The sequence below is a fragment of the Chaetura pelagica genome, unplaced genomic scaffold, assembly GCF_000747805.2.
Source record: "Chaetura pelagica isolate M959 unplaced genomic scaffold, ChaPel_1.0 scaffold319, whole genome shotgun sequence".
Lineage (NCBI taxonomy): Eukaryota > Metazoa > Chordata > Aves > Apodiformes > Apodidae > Chaetura > Chaetura pelagica.
In genome coordinates, this window is record NW_009954410.1 from 562,088 (window position 1) to 574,706 (window position 12,619).

At 41.4% G+C, this 12,619-nt stretch overlaps 1 protein-coding gene across 1 annotated transcript in view; it reads left to right on the top strand.

Annotated features, from left to right (window-relative positions):
* The window catches only part of EEPD1 (endonuclease/exonuclease/phosphatase family domain containing 1), a 69,737-nt gene that overhangs the window by 36,503 nt on the left and 20,615 nt on the right, over positions 1–12,619 (top strand). Inside the window, exons 3-4 of the mRNA XM_010004362.1 lie at positions 2,373–2,380; positions 2,879–2,892. Coding sequence (XP_010002664.1) covers positions 2,373–2,380; positions 2,879–2,892 — 22 coding nt within the window. The remainder of the gene's footprint in view (positions 1–2,372; positions 2,381–2,878; positions 2,893–12,619) is intronic.

Genomic DNA, 12,619 nt, shown 5'->3' on the forward strand with positions numbered 1-12,619 from the left:
ATTTAAAAGGCCAGTTTAGCCCTCTGGAAAACAACAGAGTAGTATTATGTAAGTTCAAAGAAATATGCGTTCTCTATTTTTTAAGTACAGGAGGGGAAAATAAGTAGACTAGAACAAAATCCCTTGTTTTGCCTGCTTGCAGAGTAAGATTTTGAGAACACGTGCTGAATCTTAAAGGTCTTTTCCAGCCTTGGTGATTCTGTGATTATTGCAGGAATACAGAATATTATTGAATGATAATATTTTAATATTCACTTAAAATATTTAATATTCACATTTTAATATTAATTAATATTAATAAATATTTTCTGGTTTTCGAAGGGAAGTTTTCTTTAAGATAGTCATGGGCATGATAAACTAAAAGTGTTTTTGCCTATAGGACACTTTTAATGGAAGAATAACAGGCCTGTTCCCAGGAAGTGTAAACTAATGTTAACTCAAGACTAATTTCAAGAATTGGTTCTTGCAGGGATACAGAATATTATAATAGAATATAAAATATTATAATAGAATGATAATATTTTAATATTCACTTAAAATATTTAATATTCACATTTTAATATTAATTAATATTAATAAATATTTTCTGGTTTTCGAAGGGAAGTTTTCTTTAAGATAGTCATGGGCATGATAAACTAAAAGTGTTTTTGCCTATAGGACACTTTCTAATGTCATATATGGTTTTTAACTTTTGTGACCTTATTATTTCTAAAATTCAATGCTCAGCTTTGAAAGTGTTGTTGCAGGTTTTTGATACTTCCATGCAGAGTAGTCACCTAGAGTGAGCAGAATCATTGCTGGTGAGCTGCTGACACTGATATGCCCCCTGAAAAGACTTACGGGCACACATAAGTCTCTGTGCTGCAGACTAGCTCCATTAAATCAAATCACATGGAAATCATGTGCATGTAGAATTTGTCCTGGGGAAGCAGGACTAAGGAAGAACAGGAGTCTTAACTGGATAAAATTCTGGATCAGAGACAGGCTTGTTTGTGTTTGTTTTAGCCATAGCCCATCAGACTCGTCCCAGCACGCGTGCCATGTGAGCAGACTCAGCGGTGGCTTAAAACAAAACGTGTGCTTACCTGCATTTTGCCTAACCTTGAACCTTCAAATCGATCTGTTTGCTTCCCCCTACCTCCTTACTGAGTTTGCCCCAGCAGGGTTGCTGGCAGGCCATTGCTTCAGAGGTGCTGCTGCCATTTACTGGGGGCAGTAATGAGGGCAGACAGCGAGGTGCCACGGGAGGGCTTGCAGTCGTGACAGCCTCGTCCCCAAGAAGCATCTTGGACACGCAGGTTTGTAGGCACCACCTCCTGTATGAAGCATCTTTTCCTTTTTCCAGAAGCACAGCTTGGGGAGGGAGCCCCAGGGATGCTCTTGCCCAATATGTTTTTGAGTGCTTGGCTTGGTCTGATTTTGGGAAGTCCTTAATTGCAGGTGAAGAATTTTACTTGGCAAGTGTTAACTGTATTTATTTGGGGAAGGGGAAAAAAGTAATTCTCCTGAGGAACGTGCTGTTTCTACAGTTTAAAAATAAATCTGTTTAAGTAATTAGCAGATTGAACTGCCAAGCCAGGTGACATTTCACACTGATTGCTGTTTTAGCATTTATATTTGTAGTCGTTTTCCATAGGCCAAAAGTATGCCAAAATTATTGTTCTCATTGGTGCTTGACACCAGTAGGATGTACAGGAGGAGCCATCCATATAGTATGGAAAATACAATATTCTTTGCATTCTGTCAGATGTCCTCCCCCTGCACCATTCAGGTGTTAACATGGGCTCTTGAGCTAGTTTCTCCTTCAGAGGTGGGGCTATAGAAGAAAGTTAAATAATTTGTACATCAATGTTGTACTTAGTAAGCCCCTGACAGCTTCTTAGAAGTTAAGCCTGCTTTGGGAATAAGCAACACTAACCCATTATTTTCCTATTTGTATATTGATAAGCAAGCACTGTTACTCAGGATGAGAAAGGACTGTGCAAACAGAGTAGTTTGTTGGCTTCTTATCTATGCAAATCATGTAACTGAGATCTGCAGTTTGTGAAAGTGTGAAATTCCCCTGCAAAGTGAGGGTTATTCTGCTTGAACTAGGAAGTAATCTATTTAGACTGGCATGAGAGCTACACTAGGTGGGCTAAAGCACAATGCCAGTGGTGGTGATTTTTTTCAAGGGTGATAGTTCTGGAAGCTGATGATAATTTGCAGCTTGACAATCAGGGTAAGCAACAGGTTTTGTTATCAAGGTCTGTCTGCTAGCGATGGCAAATTCATGCACTGTGAGCTACATCCAAGGGGTCAGTGAAAAGAACAAAGTCATTATCAGTAGGATTACATTATCTGTATGGGGACCTTCACGTTCATTGAAGCAGTTTTGCACGTCACAAATCAAAAAGGGTTGAAAGTCTTTCACCTGGTGTTCAGGAGTAGAGTTCTTGAAGCTGTGAAGCACAGGATATATTGGTGAGGCACCAGGAGAGGCAGAGACCACTCCCAGCCATCTCAGTACAGGAAGGGATCTCTTCTGTCTGCTGGCCAAATGTTATGAGGTCATCCTTTGGGCATTTCTGCTGGTGTGGACACAAAGAGTTGGGATAGAATGACAGAGTGAGGAAACTCATCAGCCTACTCATTCAGGTAGATTTTTTTTATCATATGAAGAGTTATTTCTCGTTCCTCAAAGAGAACATCTTTATCCTGTTAAATAAAAAGAAAAGCTTAGCACTGTAAGGAAGCAATACCTGTAACCCATGCTCATGTTCAACATCTTCATCAACGACCTGGATGAGGGTATAGAATGTCCCCTCAGCAAGTTTGCTGATGACACAAACCGGGGAGGAGTGGCTGACACACCAGAAGGCTGTGCTGCCATTCAGAGAGACTTAGACAGGCTGGGGAGTTGAGCGGGGAGAAACATGATGAAATTCAACATGGGGAAGTGTAGAGTTTTGCATTTGGGGAAGAACAACACCATGTCCCAGTACAGGTTGGGGGCTGACCTGCTAGAGGGCAGTGTAGGTGAAAGAGACCTGGGGGTCCTGGTAGACAGGAGGATGACCATGAGCCAGCAATGTGCCCTTGTGGCCAAGAAGGCCAATGGCATCCTGGGGTGCATTAGAAAGGGTGTGGTTAGTAGGTCAAGAGAGGTTCTCCTCCCCCTCTATTCTGCTTGGGTGAGGCCACATCTGGAATATTGTGTCCAGTTCTGGGCCCCTCAGTTCCAGAAGGACAGGGAACTGCTTGAAAGAGTCCAGCACAGAGCCACAAAGATGATGAAGGGAGTGGAACACCTCCCTTATGAGGAGAGGCTGAGGGAGCTGGGTCTCTTTAGCTTGGAGAAAAGGAGACTGAGGGGTGACCTCATCAATGTTTACAAATATGTAAGGGGTGAGTGTCAGGGAGATGGAGTTAGGCTTTTCTCAGTGATGACCAGTGATAGGACAAGGGGTAATGGGTGCAAATTGCAGCATAGGAGGTTCAAGGTGAATATCTGAAAAAAAGTTTTTACTGTGAGAGTGACAGAGCACTGGAAAAGGCTGCCCAGGGAGGTTGTGGAGTCTCCTTCACTGGAGACATTCAAAACCCACCTGGACACGTTCCTGTGTGATGTGCTCTAGGTGACCCTGCTCTGGCAGGGGGGGTGGACTGGATGATCTTTCGAGGTCCCTTCCAACCCCTAGGATTCTATGATTTTTTTACTTTTTCAACCTCCCTCAGAAGTACTGGTGGCTGGAGTCACCTCCTGTGATGTGGAATCTGTTTCCTTGGTTCACTCACCCATTAGAAAGATCAGCTGTCTGTATTTGGAAGATGTTCACTAGGTGCAACCCCTTCCCATCATGCAGAATTTTCGTACTATGCCTCTGGAATCAATGCCCCACAACTGGGTGGCACTGAGGAGTTGGCATTATTTTAGTAAAAGAAAACTAACCTGCTTGCCATCGATCAGTAGCAGCTTTTGTCTGAGGGGAAATGCAGTGACTAATGTTGCCCACTTTTATGGAGTAGGACCCAGGAGATGAGAACAAAGGGGAGTGCTTGTTTCTTTCTAGTGGCATCGCGCTAATACTGCAATTTCAGCTACAGTCAAAAAATGGGTTTGTAAAATGCTGAGCTGCTCTGTGTAGTGCAGCTGCCCTGCCATAGCCTTCTTTCTACACGGAGCACAGAGATTTTTAACTAGAAATTTGCTTTTGTTTTCTTGATCCAGTGTACTGTTTCCTCCAGATATTATCTGAACATAAAAAGTATGACGTCAATTGAAGTTCCAGAATTTCCAGTATGAAATGCATCTGCTGGAGGTTTTTATTTATCTTTTGTCTGCTTTTGAGTAGTTTGAGCCAGATCAGTTTTTAATCATGATTAAGCCCATTGTAATCTCTGTTCTTTATAAAATCCCTCTTGGAGCAGAGCAGGTTGTTTATTTGTGAAAGGTTATCCCTAGAAGCTTGTTGGTATTTTTCAGGAAAGAGTGGTGCTATTTTCCATTTGCAGGGGTCAACGTAGCTTCTTACTTTCATGAATATAAGTATGTTTGTGTTTGTCTTTGCTAGGGCAGTTGGAAGTGAGCTGTAATATGCCTTGACATGGAGCAGCTCGTCCATGTCTGGCCCATCACCATTTCCTCAGTAAAAGCATCCAGTGGCGCGTCATGCAGTCAATGCTGCCCTTGCCCACATTATTCCCTGTGGATATGCTGGCACTGGCATGTGAGCTACCATCAATGTCTCCTGATAAGGAAGAGCAGGCAAGGACTGTTGACACCTGCCCGAGTGGGCAAGGGTCTGCCACTCCTGTCTGAGCTCTGCAGCTGCTGGCGTTAGATCACCTTGAAAGTATCTGTTGCCTACATAGCCAAAATGGCCAAACTGTTGCTCCTGTTCTGGTTTTTTTTGGAAAGTGCAATCATGCATCAGTCCCAGAGAGGTAGGGAAGAGTTGTGGCTATCCTTGATTTATAGAGATGTGCTGGAGTTACAAGGAAATTACATTATTTTGGCAGTCACCTAAGATAACCAACTTCGAACAGAGTTGGGAAGTAAACCTCAGTCTCCTGAGGCCCAGACAGACTCTCTTCTAACACCAAGGCAGTCGTTCCTCTTTGATGTGATTTTTTTTTTCTTTTACTGCAGCAGATGTGTAGCCTAGAAATGCGGTTAGTTCAGGACTGAGTTTTTGTGTGTATATTTTTAAATCCTCCTGTACTGTATGAGCCCCATCTTGCAATCTTGCTTCGTGGCAGAGCTGTTGATTAAAACGATTATAAGGCAATGGGCAACAAATTAATTAGTTGCTGTAAATTAGTTATATTTGCTGCCTGTTCTTAGAATTGTCCTTTCCAGAAAGTGATTGACCTCTTTGAAACTTAAGCACATTTGGATGTCCTCTAGAGTCGGATAAGGAAACAGCAATTTCACTTTCAGAGAACAGGAAAGGACATGTAGACTTTGCCACTGACTCACTCAGGTCCTCTGATCAGTCTCTTCCAGTCCTGGACTTGGTTTGTTTTTCTGTTCCCCATTTCTAGAGAGGAGAGTTGGAGTCAAGTCTTTCACCATCTGCTTTGCCTAATTCAGCCTCAGGATGAACTTCTGCATAATTCATCAGCTGCAGTAGGTCCTCCTGCCCTGTTCCTTCAAAGCCACCATGGAGTCAATGATTAACCACTCAGAGTAAAAAGGGTATTATTCCTGGTGGTAGAAGTAATAAGGGTCCTTAGTCAGTGCTTTTTTCCTGCTTTTTCTAGAGCATGACAGAAGGCAAAGCAAGTTCATAGAACAGGACCAATTCAGAATACTCAGCAGTTTTGGGGAAGGGTGTTTTGTTGTTGTTGTTTTTTCTATTTAATAGATTGGCATAGCAGCATGAATATTTTAATGTTAGCCCAAATAGATTTTTTGGTAGTGTATGTGGACTAAATAATGCATCTGCTGTCAATGGGAAGCCAGAGTACATTGCATCTTTTAGAGCAAAACTTTGGTCAGGATTGAAGGACAGTCCTGTAGACTCTGTGGAGGGCATTCTAGTGGGTGGACAGAAAACAATCTATTACTCATGCAAACCTATAAATAAAGAATGTGCTATTTCGGAGAGGAATCAGTGTCAGATTGGGCTCTTCAAATTATGAGTGTGAAAAAAAATGTAAGAAGTGTATGAGATTTTTTTTAAATTTTTTTTAAAGGTGAGATGACATGTCCTAATACTAGCAGGCTGGAAGAGCCTAATAATAAGCATCAAAAAAAAATTAATGGGATAGACAGATTTAAATAACTTTACAAAAGGTGGCACAGCATTTTGTACAATGGCATAATCAATGCCTGAAGGAAGAATAAATATTTGAGGCTGGTAATGATTGTGAGTCATATATTTTTCTCTTCCTTGTTTTTGTGTTCTCACCATGGGAAAGAATGCTTTCTCTAAGCAGAGATGTAAATCAGTTGAGGAAAAGAGTAATACCAACAGTAGGAACGAAATGGATGGAAGTAAAATGCCCCATGAATACCTGTTTCTGATGCAAGGCTTTGTAAAGGTGGCCAAACTGTGATCTTGTAATAATGAGACCTGTGTCTTTTTCCTTGAGTGACAGCACTTTTCTTAACACAGTGCCTTAATTCCTTCTCATACTGCACATCAGCACAGCCCCAGCTGCCTTTACCACCAGTATATGCCAGAAGGGCACAATTTAAAAAACAACAACAAACAAACCAAACCCCAACAAAACTAAACAAACAAAAAACCTCACAGAAAAACCCAGCTCACTTGCCAACACCTTTGGAAATTAGTACATTTGTATCTTGTGAATGGAGAAAGACCTAGTTATATTATGTGCTTAAGCAGCTTTCCTTGATTAATAACATTCAAAACTGTGATGTCCCTGTTTTCTTTCAGTTTTGTCTGTTTTTCTTTTGTATTAGCAGTCATTTCCCTGTTCTCTTTTACTCTGGCTGAAGGCAACCTGCATGTAAGGAGATTCAGATCATAGCAAATCAATATACCTCACTGGTCGGTTTGTTTTGTTTTAATTAGTGAACGAGAAACTATTTCATATCACTTTTGGGTCTCATGTTTCATAGGATGATTTTCTATTTGCTCTCCATATTAAGGGCTAGGCTCTGATAAACTGATCTGCACCTCCTGTAACCACCTCCTGGTAGTTACTGAGTAAGGTTGTACTAACGGGTGGTTTGGTTTTACACTGCCTGGCAGAAATCGAGTTTCATGTTTCATGACAGAAGAATGAGCCCAGGGATTAAACAGCAACAACAATAACAAGAGAAAGAAAGAAAAAAAAAGAAAAAGGGGAAAAAAAAAAAAAAGTAAAGAAAAAGAAAAAGCAGCAGCTCACTCTGTGCAAGACTTAAGTCTTTTTTTATTGGTCACTGCTTGAAGCATTAGCTGTAGTAATAGCACTCGTAGTTTTTCTGAAATCTCCGATGCTGCATTGCTCTAATAATCTCAGTGATGCATCCCCTAAGCATACACTTCTTTTCCCAAAGTGGTGTATCTCTGGCAGCAGAGGTGACAGCAAAATGAAACTTGTCTTCTTCCTTTGGAAAGAATGAGTTGGAAAAAAACCCCAACAACTTGAAAAGTGTCTGAGTATTTGCAGCAGACAGCACTGAACTAAGTAAATAATTCAGTTGTGGGGTGGCTCTGATTTTAGCACAGCTAGCCAGTTGAGCAGTGTGTTTTATGATAATAGTGAAAGTGTTTGAACTCAACCACTCATCTCTTGTAGAAGCAGCCTGATAAAGAACACAGCCTCATAGTTATGAGGCCTCCTTTTTATTGTCCTTTATATCACGCCGATTCCCTTAGCGTGCCATTGTTGCCATTAATGAATATACTAGTTACACAGAATAAAACACTCTCTTGGAAAGAAAGGCTTAAAGAATTAATTGCAAAGATTTGTGACCACCCTTGACAATCTGTTGAGCCTTAATCCCTGCATTATATTTAAAAAAAAAATAAAAAATCCTTAATGGTAAGAAAAGAAGTACTCAGGAAATGTCTTCAGCAAAATGAATCTGTCCTGTGAAGTACAAGAAAAAGCTCAGTTTGTGAATGGAAATATGAGAAATTAAGAATGGACAAAATTTTTCCTACACGGAGGTTGGCAAATACAGGTGCTGTCTTCCATAGGGAAAGGGCAGCATAGATTTCCACTAAGCCTCTGTGAAGACAACATTCAATTAAATAGCAAACTGCCTGAAAGATGTTATGTATCCCATTTTGGTAACAGGTAGTTGAGCATCCTGTAAACTTTCAGTAGTGACCCCAGCACTCAAAATGCATTAGGGGACTTACTGCCTTGCCTCCTTCAGTTGTTGTTGTTTCATGGCTCTGAGCCAAAGGTTTCTGTGTCTTCCTTTTGCAGATCTTTAAAAAGACATTGTATAAATAATCACTTTTGTTTAGGATGAAGGTAAGAGAACATGCCAGTGAATTATCTGCATTGTTGTTCCAGGAACACTATGATTAAAGGTGAGCAGAGAACTGGTTTTATGGACTATCATCTGGTTTTTTAATCATAAATTCAAAAATAAAGTAGGTAATTTCCTTTAGATATTGCAAAGAATTAAGTAGCTGGGTGACTGTGGTGAGCTGTAATTCATCTGGGAGGGCAGTGTAGAAACTCACTGCTAACTTTTTCCAAAATAAGTACTTAAAAGGCAAAGCAAATAACTTTTGAGTGCAAACTTAAGACTCCTACCACTCCCCAACGGAGCCTGTAAAGCCTGATTTAAAAAAAACAACAACAAAACAAACACAAAACCCGATTTGATTCAAACAGGTTTGTATATGGAAACAAATCATTACACACTTTTGATAGTTGAGATAATGCTAAGCTTATCAGCGTAATTATTTCCCACACATTCCTGCAGTACAATGGGTGAGTAACACAGGAGTGCCAGGGGAGAGGCAGGCATCCAGCTGGATTCACATCCACAGGCCAGTTCCAAACAGGGCCAAGCTTGTGAAGGGGCTCAGACACCTGATGTGGGAAACGGTGCCTTCGGTTTGAAAAACTTCCCAATCCTGCCAGGAATCCTCTAGCTGCCACCTAACCCCAGGGCTGCCCAAATGATGGAGTCCTCTGGGTGTTTTGCTTTCATGCCCCTCAGGTGAGCAGAGCTGTGCCACTCTGCAGACTCAGAATCACCCCCATCTGAAGCAGGCAGAGTGGACTTGAACAACTTAGTTTCTAAGCCATAGTTGGGCTTGCAAAATGAGCTTTCCTTATCCTGTCTCCTCCAAAGAGTTCAGTTCTGGAGGTTTCCTTTGTTCAGTATTAAGCTTCAAAGTGGTCTTTGCAGCAAAGCTGGGAATTTGGTTGCCATGTGGCTGCCAGGCAGCAAGGCTGCAGTATGGTAGATGTTTGCTTTCTGGTCCATACTGGGGTGCCTGGAGCAATCATTTAGGAGCTGAGTGAGAACCAGATACTCAAGAGGAAAGAGATCCCTCCTCGGTGGGTGTTGGAATTACTGGGATGCCTTTTGAGAAGCAGAAGCAGCACATTTTCCAGGCAAAAATGAGTCTTGCTCAAGTTGCTGAAAAATCCGTAGGTGCCTTCAGATGGACCAGGACTTGGGACCCCAACATGCATGCATGTTTTCCCTGTCAATGAGCTTTGTATGTCCATAGCATCCCAAAGCACCAAGGTGATGTCTGTGCCTATAGGTGCTGTATTATTTCTGAAGAAAGACAGTTGGTGAGGATCTGGCTGTGCTGCAGGGCTCTGCTTCAGTTTTGCTGCTTGCAATGATTTTAAGGAGCTCTTTGAAGGATGCACTAGATAACATTTGTGAAGAACACAAAGGGGGGCAAGAATTTATTTGGTCGTCAGTCTGAACGTTTTGATTTAGCTCTAGTAACAACAAACTGGTACATAAAGGATGGGAAGGTATTGCCTCAGGTTTCTGTGACCCCAGTGCAAGAAGGACACGTTAGCATGGCAAAAAGGGTAGATAATCTTTCTAGTAGCAATTCTGTGGCTGCTGCATTTCAATAGATTGGTTTCTTCTATTTTATTTTTTTTAATCCTAGAACATTTCTCCTAAACTTTATAAATTTTGTATTATTTGTTCAGCACTAACTTCATTGTAGAATTATGTACAATTATGTCCAGGAGGGAGAAGTAGAAAACTTTTTCCAGCACAAATGTATAAATGTTGCTGAAACTGAAACTGATTCCTGGAGAGGGGTTGTTGTCCTTTGAAAACATTGTCTGTCTATCAGACTTCCATCTGCCTGCCAAGTTTTATTTGCTTTCATGTAATATCAATACCTGAACATCACAGGCCATAAATGTGATGTAATCTTCAGTGAAGTCTTCCTAGAAGATATTGGTTGAATGGACATGTGAAAAATGTTGTACCTTAACATTGGCCAATCCCCTTGTGACACGTGTAAGAGTTCGTGAGCACATCCCCCATGCCAGTGGATGCTTGTGTTCCTTGTGTGTGTATTTTTTGCTCCTTTTTGCAAACAGGAAAGGGAAGCACTCCAGGGAAAGGCAAACAAGCAATGAAGGCCTGAGACAACACTGTTGTTAGAGGAAAAGGGGATCCAGCCTTGAATCTTTCTTTCAGGCTTTAGCCATAATAATGCTTCCTTCCTTGCTGTTACATTTGGTTACAGGAGAGACCAGATGTTACCCAAAGGTTTGATGCACCTCTGTATCCCCTTCCTTCAGTGTTCCTGCCAGTGGGAAGTGGATACAGTGTTGTTGGGCTACAGAAATGCAGTGAGCATCCTGGCCCTACTGCAGCTTGCATCCCCCCTTGACTTGCCTTGTGCTGTTATGTGGATCCACAGTCCTGAAGTCTTTGACCTTTTCCCCCTACCTCAGTAGGCAGTTCAGGAAAATACAACACTCACAAATCTCTCCACCTCCTAGTTCTGCCTCTTCCTCCTCACAAACATGATCTAACAAAAATATTATTCTTCTTCTGGAGCATTGGTGTCGAATCAGGATGCTTTACTTGAAAACCCAAGTTGTTGATTTCAGGTTCTCAGAAATATTTATAACTTTCTAGGTCAGGCTTTATTAGGTTGTACCAACTGTAGCTGTGTCCTGTCTGTGGTAGATTGGATTAGGATTACAGGTATTCAAGTCTGCATTTTCAACTGAAAATAAAAGTACAGTCCACTCAGACGAATAAAGAAAATAAAGGATAATGTGCATTTAATTCTGGGAATGTGATTTTTAGCTTATACAGTAGTCGGTGATGGAGCAGGGAAAGCATATATATATATTAAAACATGGATTAAAAAAGAGCAGTGCTAGATGATCTCATGAAGCCACTGTCAATTTTGTTGTATTTTTTATCAGAAATATATTAGATCATGTTTCAGGCTGCAAGTTTTATTGGAGGGTGGGGAGAGGGGCTTCTCCTTAAGTGCCACTGCACAATTTTCGAGGTGTATCTTAGAGCTTTGCTGTTTACCCTTTCTTAAAGCACCAACTCCATTACTGGGAGATGCCCTGTAGAACAGAACAGCTCTTACCTCAGTGTTTTCCAGCCCATGACCTGCAGATTCCTGCAATTCCTGAAATACTACTAGAATGTCCCTCAAAAGTAATGGGAAACTGAACTCACTTAAATTTTTTATGCACAGGTACAGAATTCCACTTAAAAATTCACCTAGGATCTACAATTTAGAAAAAAAAAGAATTCAACTATTGCTAGCTCCCTCACTCAAACTCCACATCTCTTTTACCATGACAATGTCAAATCTTTACTAATATGGCACCTCAACATAGCTGAAAGGATAAGGAATTGACAGAATTTTCATATGTATCTCTGGTACTCATTAAAGCTGCTCCCCTTAGGGCCTGTTAAAAATAAAGGACCTGTGTAAATGTGACATTTAGAAATGGAATATTTATTCCCTAGCTCTCATCTCTCCTCTTGGTTAAAAGAAACCAAAATCACCTTTGCTTTGATGAATTAGGTTGTTGTTTACTTTTACTACTGTTCCCCTTTGGCCTGAAAGCTTCTGTGGTAATTAACAGAAATGTAGAGTTAATTGCTTTGAGTGCCTTTCTAAAGTTCAGGCAATGATTACTGCACCAAGACATACCATGCCATAACAGCAGGCTCAACCTGAAAGCTCCTCCTCACTGTTCCTTCTCTCCTTGCCCTCCTTACAGCCTCTGCTCTGACTCCAGGTCTGAAATGCAAGTGTCCTCCAAAGAGGAATCACTAGCTAATTACAAATGTGTAATTTGTTAAGCCCTAGGATGTTGTTTTCCTGAGTCACATGTAGTTTTCTCAGGGTTTAGAAGTAGCACACTCCTTTTTCAAGCAAAGTACCCACCTCAGGAGAGGCCACTGGTTCAGTGTGGTCCCAGTGCTGGTGCTATAGGAGTGATACTTGACAAGCAAAGATACTCAGCACAAAGTGGTGTCATCATCTGGAAAAGATGACCCTGCTGTGCCTGGTTTGGGACTGACTGCACAAACGTCACCCCAAAAGCCCAAAGATTTACCAGGACATCCTGAACAAGAGGTGTGGTGAGATAAGCTTGTGGGCTTCTGCAGGGTGTCAGGGTGGCAGCTTTCCAGTGTGTATTTACTGCACTGGGGGAGATTTAGCTTCATGCACAAATGAGA